The 17,527-nt window shown below is 36.4% G+C and overlaps 1 protein-coding gene across 1 annotated transcript in view; it reads left to right on the top strand.

Annotated features, from left to right (window-relative positions):
* LOC113061707 (ventricular zone-expressed PH domain-containing protein-like) overlaps nt 1-14,711 on the top strand; it is a 105,400-nt gene extending 90,689 nt beyond the window's left edge. Inside the window, exons 12-14 of the mRNA XM_026231065.1 lie at nt 3,032-3,149; nt 9,461-9,597; nt 12,380-14,711. Coding sequence (XP_026086850.1) covers nt 3,032-3,149; nt 9,461-9,597; nt 12,380-12,616 — 492 coding nt within the window. The 3' untranslated portion in view covers nt 12,617-14,711. The remainder of the gene's footprint in view (nt 1-3,031; nt 3,150-9,460; nt 9,598-12,379) is intronic.
* The last annotated feature ends 2,816 nt before the right edge of the window (nt 14,712-17,527 follow it).

The following is a 17,527-nucleotide window of genomic DNA, read 5'->3' as shown; positions in this document are numbered from 1 at the left end:
GCATTAAGATTTTTGATAAGGAATTTAAGATTAGTCAATTTGCAGACGATACTGCAATTTTTCTAAAAGATAAAAGCATGGTTGATATTGCATTAAAACTAATTAATACTTTTTCTGTTGCCTCAGGTTTGTCTCTCAATATTAATAAATGTGTACTGTTGCCTATACACTCTTGTCCTGAGAGCTCTATTGCCTCAATTAATGTCCAGACCGAGGTGAAATATTTGGGTTTAACAATATCTAAGAGTGTTCATAGGATAGAGGAGATTAACATTGAGAAACATATCGCTGAGATGAAAAAATCTCTAAGTCACTGGCTGACTAGAGACCTCACAGTATTTGGGAGAGTTATCTTATCTAAAGCTGATGGTGTGTCTAAGTTAATATATCCTTGTCACTCCTTGTTTATTTCTGACAGAAATATTAGGAAGGCCAACTCAATAATTTTTCAATTTCTGTGGAGAAATAAGACACATTATTTAAAAAGGTCCCAGTTAGTTAAAGAGTATATAAATGGTGGATTAAAAGCCTTAGATTTTGAAGCCTTGATAGGCTCATTTAGAATCAAGTGGTTAAAAACTTTTTTTGCTTATTCCAACTCTATGTGGTTTCACATACCTAGGGCTATTTTTGGAAAGCTTGGTGGTATTGATTTTCTACTGAGATGTGACTTTCATATTAATAAGATTCCACTTGCACTGTCTAAATTTCATAGTCAAATACTACACTTTTGGAAAATGATTTTCACACATAACTTTACTCCACACAGTTCAGTTCTGTGGAACAATAGAACAATTCTTATAAATAGAAAATCATTATTTAAAGCTGATTGGTTCGACAAGGGAATTCTTTTTGTAACTGACTTGATGGATTGTAAAGGTATTCTGTTGGATTACACCAGTTTTGTTGAACGTTTTAATATAAACTGTACTCTCAGAGAGTTTCAAAGAATTTGTAAAGCTATTCCTATAGCCTTGATCCAACTAATCCAGAATACTTTGACCTACTCTGATGTCACTCCAGTATTGCCAAATCTAGTAATTGGTCATCATAATTTAGTAGATAAAAAATTCAATAATAGAATTGTTACAGATGCTTTTAAATCTAGATTGTTCTATGATTATAATAAAAACAATGTGCTTGTTAACTCTTTTTATATGAGGGATAAAGCCTTCTCTAAATATGTGAAATGGCCAATTCCCCCTAAAGTTAAAGAGACACATTTCAAAATTTGTCATAAGATTTATCCAGTTTCCAATTTTCTTCATAAGCGATTTAAATTTGATAAGGCGGGTTGTGCCTTTTGTGATTTTACTGATGAATCTCTAGAACACTTATTTTTCACTTGCTCCATTTCATGCCGGTTCTGGAGTGATGTTAGAAACTGGCTGAATTTAAAAATGTCAAACATCCCTGTATTTAACATCAACCATATCCTGTTTTATGTTGATGGTTTAGATAATTCAATATCAGACATTGTGAATATTGTTTTCTTACTTGCTAAATATCATATTCATTGTTGTAAGTGGAAAGACTCTCGCCCCTGTTTTGAACATTTCATGAACAAATTTAAAATATTCTACTCCTCATTGAGACTACTTAAAAATGGTTGTGCCCTGAAAATTTCATCAGACATGTCAGTGTTTCTTGTATTGTAATTTTATTTATTGATTATCTTTTGCCTTAAATGTATTGTGGATCCCCTTAAGGTTTGATATAGACTGTAATTGTATTTGATGTTATACTATGCTGTTACCTCTACGAGATATTGTATTGTATGTTTAAAAAAAAAAAAAAAAAAGTCTGCGCACTAGAGAGAGAGCCGCGAATCACGGACAGCGACACTGAACCGAGCTCTCTTCTGCGAAGTTCTCCTCGAAGTCCCTCCTCGAAGTCCCTCCTGCTCCTAAACGAACAAATGCAAATCGCAGTTTTGATGAGAAAGAGCCCAATTCAGTACTCGCGGTGTTCTGGTGTTCAGGGCTCACGCAGAGAAAGGTGTCTCGAGACGCTGAAAATAAACGTTTTCAAGTGCTTTAATCAAAACACTTGAACATCGAATTTACTTATTTTTGCTCTAGTGCCGACAAATACATACGAAATATGTAAAAATATCCACCTTGGAAATTATGCTCGAAAAAACTGTCAGTTATTTCTTTCGTGAAAGTAAACAGTTGAGGAAAAAAATGGGATGTGGATTATATTGGATGCGTTCATCGACTCTTAAAGGGACGGCACCTAATTTAGCAACTGGCTGCTGTAATGTTAATCCAAGAAAATGAAAATGAAAATCACTCACTGCTCTTGACTACTTTGTAGTTTTAACAGTCAAACCAACAATTATACAGACACCAGATATAGTTTTGATATATAGCAAAACTTTAATAATGTGAGAAATGTTGAAGGTGTCTGAATAAATGTAGGTTTCATTGTATATTTCATTTTTACACTGAAGACTACCCAGTGCTTTTTTACATTTAATTATTTAGTTAACATACAAATTAAACAATTTCAAACAGGGCCCACTGGTACAACCTTCAGAATTCGAATGAGCCATTTTAATCTAGATGAATCTAGATGAATCTAGATTAATTTCAAGATCACAGTGAGATTAATCTAGATTAAAAAAATTAATCTATGCCCACCTCTAAAATAAAAACAGTATTCTCCCACCAAACAATGTAGTTCCTCGGAAATAACTACACAGAAGTAAACTAAGGTGTATGTTTGTAGTGGAATTTACAACAACTTTGAACGCGGCTCAACCAATCAGAATCAAGGACCGGAACTATCATTTTACATAAATTTGTGCATGAATTTGATTTTCGATGATTCTTTTTGCATTCTGACATACTTTATAAAGGTTACGTGTTGGTGTCTTAGAATACAGCCAAAATGAGGTATTACACGGTTTGGGTTTTGGAGCAGATCGGTTGTGTGAGCATGTAGCTAACGACTCTTTCTATCTTCATTGCTGTGGAATAGCTTCATCTGCTAGATTTCCTCACTCCTTCTCTGTATTCATTCTCAGGATGTGGACAGTTTGCAGATGCATCTGGAGGAGGTCCGTTTCTTTGACCTGTTCAGCTACAGTGAAGAGGAGGGTGGCTGGCTCTGTTTCATGTGCAGTAACCCTGAGAAAGCAACAGGTAAATAAGACCTTGTTTAAACATATGCACATAATAAATGACTCCCTTTCAAACCTGTGACAATATACCAAAATGATTACTGTTGCAGGTAAAAATCTGAAAATTAATTGTAATACAGTTGTAAATAACCAAACTTTGTCCCTGATGTGTGAGAGAAGTAATGGTGAGTCTTTTCAATGAATCAGTTGATGCGTTTCACAAAAGTTGTCTGAATGATTCTGAATGAACTTGCTTGACTGGATCCGGTCGCAGCTGTTAACAGCTCACTGGAGGGCAAGATTATCAGTGAATAACAGTCATGATTTTTAAAGAGTTACAGCTGATCCTTCCCTGACTTAAATGATTAGCATCTACACGATTTTACAAAAGCACATCAGGACTCCAGATGTCCCATACAGTTTCAGTCCTCTGTTATGATTGCTGAAATCTGCTTTCCATGAGAAGAATGAAAAAAAAAAGTAGAGGAGAAGGTGGTTTGTCTCGTTTCTGTAGCTGAGATCGTTTACATCAGTGCAGCATTAGGATGTTCATCATTTAGACAAAGAGGCTTCTGATCCCATTCAAGTGCATCTAGAATTACGGTTGCTTTGTTTTGAATCTGCTCCAGACATACAGATGTGCTTTTTAGTAGGATCTTTCCACAAGAACCAATTAGATAGCATGAAGAAGGTTTTTGTCTCTGGCCTGAATGTTTACCAAAAACAATAAAACGTATTGTAAATTGGTACACATGGAGCATGTCTGTTTCATCTGAGATCATTTATAGGCATTTAAAGTCTCAGTTCTCAGCATTGCCATAGGTGCAGTTTGCGTAGTGAGGTCTAAAACAATGTGTTCTTGTAAGCCGATAGCTTAATTGCTTCATAGGTTTCATCAGAAGGTCAATGCAGTTTGACTAGTTTCACTAGTAAAGATCCGCATGGCTACTAGCAAAATGCTAATTAGTTAATTAAAATCAACACAATACAACACAATTCCTTGTTTTTCACAATGATATTTTATTTAATTGAATCAATTTACATTTCTTTAATGGAAATGTACTTAATCTGTTTGGATCATTTTAGTTCCTCATAGCCAGTATGGAAATCAAACATGGATGCGTTTCCTGTACAGTACAATGATGTAACTTGCTGCTGAACCACCATAGTGTGCAACACTGGAGAAATTAACTAACTAGTTAATTTCCCGAAACCACAGCAACATGTTCACCCCTCCAATGTTTGAACCACATTGGTTAAAATTTATCATTTGGCTAATTAATCATTTTTGAGATTTCGAGACCTTACACAAACAACAGAGAGCTATTACTTTTTAATCAGTTTAGATCAGTTTAATTTAGTTCATTGAACATTTTTATTTTTAAAATGTGTGTCTAAGATGATCCCTTAACTGGGGTTAAATGACTAGCTTACATCTTCATTAATCAGTAGCCAATTTTGTTATGTATTGTTATGTAATGCTAATGTAATGTAATGGTAATGTTACAACTTCTCATCCCACAAAACTGCTAATTTATCAGTATTTCTAATATCTTATTTTATGCTCAATAGACAGTATTTCTAGGCTTTGGGTCTTTACTTTGCTTTTTGGTTGTTACTTTTCGTGTTTTTCTACTTTGAATATTTTACACCCCCGGAGTTGGATGTTAAAATTGTTCACTGCTGTTTGGTGGAGTATTGGATTGCTACACTACTTGAAATTTTGATGACGCCACTTTACTTCTGAGAGCAAATGTTTAGGCCACAAAGAGACACTTTAATGAGACAGGAAATGTTTTTACACACCACTATCCAGCAGCCAAGGTGCGAATAAAAGACTAATTGAAACCTCAATAGCAAGTGTCGCTCATTAAACGAGGGTTGTAGCACACATTCTAGCTCCTTTCTCCTTATTTGGAATGTGGGACAGTTTCCAATAGCAGGGAGCCATATTGATTTTTAATAGAGCAAGGTGAATGTTTACAATAATAAGGACTTGGGGAAGGATAAGCAAAGCTTGGAAAGGCAGCACATTCTTTGGCAGTGTTATGGTCTAACAGAAGTCTGGTGTGTCGTCAGCTTGTGAAGCACATTATGTGCTTCGAGAGCACTCCAGAGTTAATGAGAAATTCAAACAGGAGGGCAGAACACAGTGATACAGCTTCAAAACTACCAATGTGATGCTGCTGACCTTGCTGCAGAAATGTTTTATTTTACTTAAAAAACTGTGTCAAATTTATTTTTAAGCATTGTCTTTAGAACACTGAACTAAAAAGAGTTTATTTGTCTTTTATTGCATCCAAACTGTTGTTTGGAATCTCTGGAAGATATAATTTTAGTAGTCTATGAAATTTCATGCTTAAATGGAATTATGTACAAACCTTCCTGAAAACTATTCTGAATCCACCTTTTAATGGAGTTTGGATTGATTGTTTGTAAGAATTATGTTTATCTCTTCCTGCCAATGAGTATATATAGTTCATAGCTGCTCAGTTTACACCCTCCGCCTCCCCAACTTCACCTTTGTTTAATATTATGTCTACAGCTATTGCTAATGTTAATGCTAATTTAGCAAATTTACATATGTGTTATTTTGTAAAATGTAAACCCAAATTATTTAAACCTCATGCACATATAGTGACCCGTTCACTACATAATATATCACTATAGTCTATATTTAACCTTTTCAAAGGCCCATATAAACTCTCGAACCTTTATCCTGTGTTGTTTTCCACACGGAGTTGGACGGACTCCAGCTTTGCTAAGATATGTGAAACCCTGTCCAGTAAAGTCTACAGAAGTGGATCCACGTTCTCAGCAGGGGTTGCTGGAATCCTGTCTGACTATCAGAGTTTCTTTCTTTAGTTACTCTAAATCAACAGTAAAGCAGAGCGCTGGCCAAAGCCCAGAGAAAAATCTATAACATACATCAACCAGTCAAAAAATAAACACTGGCTTTCCTTCCCCCACAGTTACTAGCAATACCCTCGTTGCATGAATTTACAATTGTAGGATAATTGGAATAAACAATACTTACCCTAGGGGTGTAACGGTTCACAAAATTCACGGTTCGGTTCGATACGATACACTGATGTCACGGTTCGGTTCGGTTCGGTTTGATACGTTTTAGATACAGCAAAATGTAAAAACATCTCAACTTTTCAGAATGCCGCAAGCGCACCGCGGGTCATGTGACAAGAACTAACCAATCAGCTTCATCCTTTCCCGTAACAACTTTGAGAGCTCAGCCAAGATGAAGGAACAGCTGATCGTAGTTGTATATGGATTGCAATTTTGAAATAAATTTAGTAGCAGAGCTACTGCAAGCGATTTTTAGAGCTGCAAATCCATTTATCCTTCGCTGAAATTTCCGCGTCTCATGGAGAGAGCACGTCATTGTTGCTTAGCAAAGACAGACGCCTCATGAGCGCTTCTGCCCGAGCGCTTTGGAAAGGAGGAGAACGACATACCGTTGTTTTTTTATCCACCACTCTCTTGCCATCACCATTATAGCTTAAAGGGAATCCAAAGTGCACCCAAACACCAGACCTGTTGGTTATTGGGGGATCTTCTCATTTCTAGTCTGTTAAACGCATTGGCTATTTTGCAACGAGCCTTCAGCGCGTACTGAGTGAGCGAGCGCCTGCTGAGTAGCCTAACATAAACATATAAGATGGTGTTTTTTCCTTCTTCAGGAGTGTCAGGGGCGTTGCCTGTTACGTTGTTTGGGTTATTGGGCTACCTTGTTGAACGCATATCATTATATTTCTATCTCTCTCTTTTTTTTTTTTTTTTTCAAATATAATTAATTACTCCAACGAACCGTTCGGTATACATAATGCGTACCGCGTACCGAACCGAAAGCGTCGTACCGAACGGTTCAATACGAATACGCGTATCGTTACACCCCTACTCAAAAGATATATTGATGTATTGGTAACATAGCGTTCCAAATTCTTTTCCCATTGGCTGCTGTTGCTTTCTGTGCTACATGTGAATTGGAACTGCCAAAATCCAGATTTCCAAATGGGTTGCAACCAAATTAGTGTTACATACTGTTTACTGCAGGTTTGTACTTCACTTGTGATCGGAGAGCACTTTTGAGTGTGTCACAAACAGCTACAATAATTTGGGACATTGTATAATTTCAGGAAGACCAGAATTCCTCAAACAATTGAGGATCTCTCTCACTTTGGACTTGCCGAGTATCAGATTTGGCCCCTGCTCTTATCATTGTGTATGTTTCCCTTTCATGACCACAAACAGACAAACTCATTTTTCATATACAGTATCATATACACAGTACAATAAACTGAGAACAGAAATCATTTTAGCCAAATGAATGTAATGCAGAATGCAGCACAGATGTTTTTAATGTTCTGGGATTCACAAAACATACATTTTATGTTTGCTTTGCTCATGTTCTCACACACACACACAAAGCACATATAAGTGCTTTGATTCATGCATGCCAGAGAAAGGCAGAGAGAGCAAGGAAAGAATTTATTTGGAATTCATAATCAATATTATTATGTTGCTCATGGGATATAAACACACAAATGCAATTATCACTCATTACCAGCACTGTAATGCAGACATCTGCAGAAAGTTTTGTATTGAAATAACCAGAACAACCATTATCTCCTGGAAAGTTTGTCAATTGTTCTGCCAATGTGAAATTGAAAAATTATGATTTCGCCGAACCACTGTACCAAGTGTATCTGACACCCAATACATTATTGTTTTGACATAATCTGTTGAATTAGTTTTTTTTTATATATATATATATATATATATATATATATATATATATATATATATATATATATATATATATATATATATATATATATATATATATAACAGAACAACATTTTCTGGGGGATAGGTGCATACTTTTAGTGACAGTTTGTTGAAAAAGAAAAATATAATTATTTAGAGTTTCAGGCCCTGTTTTGTAACCTATTCACAGAATGTGCTTTTTATATCCTAGAATTAGCCTGATCTTTGATAATCACCTTATAATTTATCGAAGCGCTGCTGATTCGCATCTGTTTTCCTTGCTGAAATAAGGGAAAACTCAGACAATGGGTTGCTTTGTACCATCTTGAAAGGGCTATAACACAGCTTCCTGTTTAACTGAAATAGACCCATGAGAGAGATCTGTTAAATGTATTGTGTAGTTCAGACAGACCCAGCAAACACAGGCAGGAGACAAAATATTCACCGTGCCTGAGACTACACCAGAAATTTCAGTGTGCTTGTAAGTACTGAGCAATGCTCTTTTGTGCGTGTAATGAGAAAACTTTACCCATAACTCTCTGTGGCCTGGTGTCACGGACAGGACTTAGATTAAGTTAGGATTAAGCCGTAGTTCCTCTAAGTAGCTTTAATAAAGATGCATTAGGAAAGAAAATGACTGGTGTGCATCTTGAAATAAATCAAGTTTTTTTTTTTTTTTTCCAGTTAAAACAGCCCAGACATGCATTTAAGTCCGGGACTAGGCTTAAGCCTTGTCTGTGAAATGTTAGCTTATGTGTGTAAACATGGAGTAGGTCCAGAAGATAATGGCTGTGTGAGCGAAGAGTATTCACTATTTCTGCTTCCTTTGGGCAGAATATAGCCCGCTATCTTTTCCGGTAAATGACCCTTTAGAGAAAGTGTGTGAAAAGGACCTTTTCAGAAATACCATTGTAAAATTACCAGTAAATAACCAGATGCTATCTGTGAACAAATAAATACGATTACTGGAATGACTCCATATAAGGTCTGGCCGCTGACAGAAGAAGTCTGCTTTGGGTCAATCATAATGATCTTATTATTACAGGCTGTTTACTGTTTACTTTTTTTTTTTTACAGTTTTTCCATGAAAATGTGTTATTTGGATGTCTTTGATGGTTGTGTTGTGCTTTCCTGCCCTCTTTTCCATTCATCAGCACTGGGGCTCTGCAGTTTGATACTACTATGTGGCGTCTTGTGTTTTTAAGCACAAAAACGTTCTGTTTGATCATCTCCTTACTCCTGTCATGCAGAAATAACAAATTTGAAAATTTATTCGGGTAATTTTATGATAATTTGCTGGCATTACTGTGTGAAAGGGGCTAATGTTATAGGGCTTGTCCAACCAAAATTTCAATTCTTCATGTATTCACCCTCGTATCATTCTAAACATATCTGTGTTTGACTTGACATGTCAGACTTTCTTTGATGGAGCACAAAAGAAGAATGATTTAAGAGTGTTAATGCTGCTCAGTCTATACAATGAAGCAGGGCTGATGAAAACATCATGAAAGCACATTGTCTGAACATTTCATTTTGACTCGTTGTGCTCAGTTGTTAACCAGGATGGCCAGCCACTCATTGAGGGGAAGCTGAAGGAGAAACAAGTGCGCTGGAAGTTCATCAAAAGGTGGAAAACACGTTATTTCACCCTCGCCGGCAACCAGCTTCTCTTTCGAAGAGGAAAATCGGTAAGTGTCTCATGCACAGAATGTATTATTAATTCATTCCTTACCATCAAGAGAAACCAAAATTATCATTTTGAAATAATTTACTTACCCCCATTTGCTGTTTAATATTTTTGTGGATAGATAGATAAATAAATAATACTTTTATTCAGCATGGACACCTTAAAATGATTAAAGGTTACAATATAGACATTTATAATGTTAAAAAAGATTCCTATTTCAAATCTATTCCATTCATTGAAATTTCTATTTATCAAAGAATTCTGGCAAAAAAAATCACAATTTTCACAAAAATATTAAGCTGCAAAAAACTGTTTATTACTGTTTTTACTGTATTTCGATCAAATAAACTCAATCTTGGTGAACATAGTGAACAAAAAATCTTAATTATTTAAAACCTATTCCTTATGACTTTTGAAGTATTTTTCAGATCTTCAGAAGTCAAATGCTAGCTCTGTGTAAAAACATACATTTTAGTCTGTGTTCCATGGGGGAATTTAAGTCATATGGGTTTGGGAAGTCATGACAGGGAGTAAAATCAAATCAAAAGTCGTCAAGCAATTTATTAGTGTAGATTTTTAATTGGGGGCAGTTGCATCTAATTGCAAAGTGTAAAGCACACGGCGCAGGTGCACTCAGGACGTGTCCAAATCCACTTTTGATATTTTAACGACGGAAAAACAGTCCGTGCGCCGGGGCACATTTTTGGAATGGGTTGTCCCTTTTCTCTTAATGAGTAATGGGCTTAACGTTTAATAAACCAATTAGAGTGTCATCTCCCATTCCCTTTAAGAGCGAGATGTGCTTGTACCATAGCGGATCACTATTTACATGGCGAAATTTGTTGGCGGAAAAGCTGAACGCTTCTCAAGTGAAGAAACCGATCTGCTCGTGTGCAAAGTTAAAGCACAAGCGTTAAAAATTATTAAACACACTGATTAAACTAAGGAGTTCAATGAGTGATGTTTTGCTGAAATGACCTGTTAAGTGGCCAGTCAATCTTTCCGTCGTCTGTGTTGGATGCAGGCTTTCAAATAGCTCCGCGCGATGAGTCAGTTATTATATATATATATATCAAAGTCAATGCGCACTGTGGACCCGCCCAGAGGCGCTTTTCTACCAACATTTAAATAATAAAAAAGATATTTGCACCATAGACCAGGTTTGAGTTGGTCTATGGTGTAGTCTATTTTCAGCTCCTTAAAATAGCAATGCACTAACAATGCACTTGAACACACCTATTTTTTAGACCAGCACGCCCATGGGCGCACAAATGGGTGCAAATTCCTGAAACATTAATAGAATAAACAGCAGATAACCCAAATGAATGTAACATGTTACTTAAATCATGAGATAATCCTCCAAAAACAATATCGGGACAACTTTTTTTGCATCTTCCTGTGAATCTTGACCCATTGCAAAAGATTGTGAGCATGATCTATAATAACCGATTCTGTAATCTGGCAATAAAATAACAAAAATAAAATAAAAAGTATTTAGCTGTTAGATGTTTTATTTTAGGAGCTAATGGCTCACCAGAAATGTTATTAGTCTAGACTAGAGTCTTGCTTTCTGGAAGATGATAAGTTCTTTAGAAAAACCCATCACTTAATCTTGAGATTCACCAAAACATTCCCTGAAGGAATTTACATGAACTAAATAAAACTAAAATGGTTTGTCAAAATCTCTCTGTTGTGTTTAAACAGAGCAAAGACCCAGTTTTCTATGCATTTATATAACTTGAAGCCATTTAGGATTGTGGAAAGGAGAATTTATAACCAAAACCATGACATTCAAACAGTGACTAAAAAGCGAAGATCAATCAGTCTCACAGTATTCTGACAGAAAGCCAGCAAAAGCTTTTTAGTAAAAATCTAAGCATATTAAATCTTGATTTATTGTCAATTTTAAGCTGGAAAACAGATGCATAGTCATTTTATTTTGCGAACTCTTGACAGAGTCTTAATTTTATCAGGCATGACAAGCTCTTTCAATATGATCTTGGGGACAATTTGGCCTCTTGTCACAGTAACTTGTTTTTATTATGCTTTTAATTTGCTTGCAATTCTGTAATTTTTTCTTCATTTTAATGGTGCTTATTCTCATCAGCGGACACAAACAACGATAAGCCTCATTTTTGGCAAACTTTAAAAACAAGTTGAGAGACAGGCAGAACAATAGAGCAGGAGAACTGGAACCATTAAGAGAGGACATGCATGCTTAGATCCTCCAACTGAAAACCCCATAACCTTGACCCCATCCCATCAGAGATTAGTGGTTGACTAGTTGTCTAGTCATCGCAAGCTGTGTATTATGTGAACGCACCCTAACCGTTGACAAAATGACATTTTTAACCCTTTAAGTCCTACTTCAGGGGGTCAAAAAAGCACTCTTACATTTTATGCATTGCATTTACAATGTTTTCAATTGTTTTTCTTTAAATAAACATGCAATTGGTCCAACAACACTAAATTCTGTTGCACTTAAGTACATTCTTTTAAAGTATATTATTTCTATAATAAGCACTCGGCTAAAGTGTACTTGTTTTCCACGAGGTCTGATGGAGTCAGGTGAACCTCGGACTAAAGTGTGTAAAAATTCAGAGCAGATCTGTGGCGACCGCCAGTGAGACGTGGATTATTTCCAAGCTGTAGACGAGGTGTAGGGTCTGATTTAAACTACTGGCTCAGTGCACATGGCTGGGGTCCATGAAAAGCTTCCTGAATGTTAGAGTGTAAAGTGTTCGCTTTGATTGATGGCGCATTTTCCCTCTTGTTACTCACAGAAGGATGAACTGGACAACAGCACAATTGAACTAAGCAAAGTGCAAAGTGTTAAGGTGGTTGCAAAGAAAAGACGTGACCGCAGGCTGCCCAGAGCCTTCGAGATCTTCACCGACAGCAAAACCTACGTGCTGAAAGCTCAAGATGAGAAGCATGCCGAAGAGTGGCTGCAGTGCATCAATGTGGCTGTGGCGCAGGCCAAAGAACGTGAGAACCGCGAGGCCACCACATATCTGTGATGCTTGTTCTGATGATCAAAAGCCAGATGGTTATGTCTTAATGCCACGTTAACCACTAACCCATGTTTGAGAAACCCTTGAATTTTACTGCCAGCTCCTCTGCGCTCTCAGTATACAGCAAGAGCCAATATAATCTTGACAGCAATAATATCATACTACATTTAGCACTTTCGTCAAATCACGTGAACTGTTACATCATATAAAATAATTGAGCTGGATTGATTTCACAAAAGGACCAAAAGCATCAAGAAGTGCCTCTAATAATCAGCAGATGAAATCATTCACCACTGGGGATACGGATGTGTAAATGGAATGGCAAAACAGATCTTGGTACACACTGTTCTTTGGCCGCAGGAACTTGCGTGTCAGAAATGTTGATCAATGTCTCCTTGAATAACACAGAGGACCTCTCCGAAGTTCTAGAGAACCGCAGAACAATGGCGGTGAAAGAAATTCGTTCCACTGGTATCTGCTTGAGAGCTGCGTTTCGTGCGCTGGGGTGGGCTTTCATGTCTTAAGGCAAAGTTTGTCCCTTTTTCTCCATGGATGAATACTAGTTATGTTGTACAGTAACAGTGACTCAGATTGAAGCCTTTTATCTATTTATAGTAATAATTATTTTGTCATGCAAAGACACATTGGGTCTCTTACAATAAGTTCTGCCATATGACAAATGGTTTTGGCTCTAGAATGTTTAGATTCAGAGAGAACAGAGGGTGAAATTATATCTCTATCTTTTTCTGCTTCAGTGTTGATGTAGTTACTGTGGTTTGGCTTCTGAAGATTATCGTGCTTCTGGACACTAACCTTTTTTTTTTTTTTTAATGCAGTGGGGTGAATTCCCTGAAAAGTAATATAACTTTTGCCAGTGTTGTTTTGGTGCCAGTAAAGGAATTAAATTAGACAATGACTCAAACATACCCACAGAATTAGTACTGAACACAGTGTGCTCACATTGAACGTACATTAATTCAGAAATTAAACAAGTGGCAGCCACATCATGGCCGATTGCACCACATACAAAACATGAAATGTCCCAGGCCTGATCCTCTCTCTCGCTCCACTGGCATCACTTCTTTTTCTGGCATCTCTTCATATAGTTCCTCTGTGAGACTTGAGACTGCTCATTAGTCCTCACGCCACCGTCCTCGATCCATTCCAATGACTCTCATCCCTGACCTGTTTGCAACGATCATATTATACACAGAGGTCTCTCTGAGGTATCTATGCTTTAATGCTTTCTCTCTGATAAACTGGCCACTTTGATTCTTCACTTGAGCCTTTTTTTTTGGATGACTTTATTCAAAATGAGAATATTTATTGATTTTTAAAGAACTGAAGCAGTTTATGATGGGATGTCTGACATGAAACAGTCGGCCTTTACATTGTAGCATTTGATTCTGTCATTAAATATTGACAAAGTAGTGTTTTTTGTGACAAAAAAGACAAAAATAGGTTAATAGTGTGAAAAGCCCAATTTTAGTTGAAATTCTCAACATCCAAAAAACAAACAGAAGTATCTCCACAGATGTTTCTTGTTTTGCTTCACAGTGTTGAGTTCCTCTGTTTATTTGCTTGAGTTGACAGCGTAATCCAGTCAGGATGCATGTCAGCATCTTGTAGTGTTTATTTAGCTCTCACACCCTTAAGGGCCCATAAGGGCTTTCAGCTCAGCAAGGTGCCTCAAGGTCCCTAGATGTGTGTAGACCCAAAAAACACATTTATATTTCCATGGTTTGTTACAATTTTTTGTTCCATGTGTTGGGGTCTCTGAGCCAAATTCCTATTTATTTTGAAAGGGTTTTTTTTTTCTTGTGTTTTTAGTTCATCTGATTTCAAATGCACTTCCAGGCAGCTGTATAAATAATCTGCCCAATTACATACTAAATGAAGGTGTGCACATGTGCACATGACCTCTGTGACATGAGCATGGCTTATTTTAGTGTTGTTTCTCCTGAGGGACGAATGTCTATTTTCCTTGTATTGAATGCTGGAGGGTTTAGTCCTCTGATGAACATACTGCTGTTGTTATTTTTTGTTGTTGTTATTGTTTTTTTAAATACTGGAATGTACAGTGAAAGAACTGGAAGAGCCGATTTTTCAAAGATACTCATATATATATATATATATATATATATATATATATATATATATATATGTATATATGTGTCAACATAAAATATTAAATTGACCCTATTTACTTTCTTAAGATGTGTTCTTGGTCTTGTCGTGAAAGATTCATCTGATTATGTCGTTCCAAAGAATTTTGATATCCAATTACCAATTGTGAGCTAATGGATAATGTGAATATCTAAATCTATTAAAGTGTTGTTTTAGCAAACACATTTCATATTCATATATTCTGGGATGGTAGAATTTTTCTTGTTGAATTTAGTTTTTCACAATGAAATATGTAGGATTGCAAACAGCAATTCATGTTGACTTTAGGAATTTTATTAATATTTGTGAACATACACTGGATAATCTTAATATTTCGTCCCCTTGGAATTATAAGGTTCTATGTGACATTTTTGTCAAAATGGAGTTATTCCCATATTGTTATTCTGTGACAACTTATTTACATTATGTTTTTATGTTGTATATATTATGGGATTTTTATTTAAAAAACAATAAGGTTCTATCTACACAGTCGAATGGAATGCAAAAACTTTTAAGCTCAATATCGCAAAAAAAAAAAAACTACTCAGAATGCAGATAGAACCTTATAATTCCAAGGGGACGATTTGTTATTGTAATTCATGTTGTGATTCTTTTTTTTTTTATCTGTTTTTATTTCAAGAGTTTTAAACTGACTAAATACTAAAATAATATAAATTTGTTGCAGATTAATGTTAGTTGACATTTATCCAAAGCTTAAATAGTTTCTTTAGAGATAGAGATGAAGAGTTTCACTAAGGCCCCGTCCACACGGAGAAGGAGCTTACTCCAATCCGATCTTTTTTTTTCCTCGTCTCAAGAAATATCAGCATCCACACGAAACCGCAAAATGATGTAGTATACATGCCAGACCAGTATGTGGCGCTGTAATTCTGACACAGAGATTCACTTAAAACAGAGAAGAAGACTTGGACTATGCTCATAAACCTTGCGCGTGGTACACAATCGAACATGGAATAATACATTTATTAATCTGTGTTAATGTTAGTTAATAAAAAAACAATCGTTCAGTGTTTGTTCATGTTTTTGTTGCTGTTACGTGACGTAGAGGTGTCTGACTAGGGGGGAGACGTGGGCTGATGACGTCATCGTTTCTGAAAATATAGAGGTCGGGATCGTTGCGTCACGTCGCAATGCATTGTGGGAGTCGCGGTACAGAAGTAGATGTACTGTATAGTAGGCATTAGGTAACGTTGGTCATTTGGTCATTAATTTTGATTATTTTTTGGGAAATGGTTCAGTATTGCTGTATTGTGAACTGCTGTAATCGGTTTCATGATCGACAGGGCAAACGCCTCGTGAATCATATTAGTTTTCAACATTTTCCTACTTGGAAAAAAAACACAAGGTGTCTGAAATCACCAAGAGGGGTCAGATGGCTTGGGTCACCGCTGTACGGAGGGAAACCATCACCTTCAATAATATTATAATACATAGTTATGGTGAGACATGTAGTGTATGGTCTCTCTCTCTCTCTCTCTCTCTCTCTCACATAAGCCGCGTTTCCACCGCAGGAACTTTACCCAGGAACTAGGGACTTGGTCCGGTACTTGGTGTGTTTCCACCGCAGGAACCAGGAACTAAATAAAAGTTCCGGGTAAAAAAATGCCCCCCAGAAAGTCCCTGCTGGCGAGGTGGTACTTTTTTAAAGTTCAGGAACTTTGTCTTTAGTGGTTAAACATAAAATATAATTCAGCTGCGGGGTAAATCTAACAGGTTTTCTTTGGTCTGTATTCAATTTATCTATATGTTAAAATGAAAATAAAAAGGCAAGTCTATATAATATTTCTTTCATTGTAATGGCTGTATATAACGTTACACATATCCCTGAACTAAGTACATTTCTACAGCTGTTATTATGTTTAAATGAAAATGAAAGGAGGCAGTGGTATTTTATATCATATTTCGTTTTATTGTAAATATACTGAGGGGAAAATTGCAGTAGCCAAAGCAATCTGAGTTCACGCTGCATTGGTTGAGTTCAACCACCATTTATTCGGATAATTTTCAAATATTACTGTTATTGTGTCATGAAATGTAATTTTAAAAGTATTTCAGGCGAGAAGTAGTTGTTTAAAACTCAAATCTATGGTTTATTTATAAAGATCATGCCTATTTAAAAAATGTGTTTCGCCGATCTCGTAGACGGTGAGCTCCACTCAATCAGCGGGAGCTCAGTCCTCATGTATCCGCAGAGAGCAGCCTCTCCTGGGATAGACCTTCTGATATGTGCCGCTGGCTCTGATGTGTCTTTAGTGGTTAAACATAACATATAATTCAGCTGCGGGGTAAATCTAACAGGTTTTCTTTGGTCTGTATTCAATTTATCTATATGTTAAAATGAAAATAAAAAAGGCAAATTTATATAACATTTCGTTTCATTGTAATGGCTGCATATACACATTTCCCTGAACTAAGTACATTTCTGCAGTTGTTATTATGCTTAAATGAAAACGAAAGGAGGCAGTGGTATTTGATATCCTATTTCGTTTTATTGTAAATATACAGTAAGGAAAATTGCAGTAGCCAGGACGAGCAGACTGAAGTTATCAAGTACGCTGCTGTTTATAGATTTACCGGACTTGCGTCGTCGCGGACATCACACTCCCGAGACGAATGCACAAAGTCTGAACCAACTACCGAGGATGCACGTCCAAAATCAGCGTACTTTTTTTTTATTTTTTTTATCAGCGGTACTTTGTATCGAGAAACGCGCGCAGACCTACGTCACCA

Source organism: Carassius auratus, chromosome 43 (assembly GCF_003368295.1).
Source record: "Carassius auratus strain Wakin chromosome 43, ASM336829v1, whole genome shotgun sequence".
NCBI classification, from domain to species: domain Eukaryota; kingdom Metazoa; phylum Chordata; class Actinopteri; order Cypriniformes; family Cyprinidae; genus Carassius; species Carassius auratus.
The sequence above is the reverse complement of the archived record's forward strand: the minus strand, read 5'-3'. Positions and strand labels throughout refer to the sequence as shown.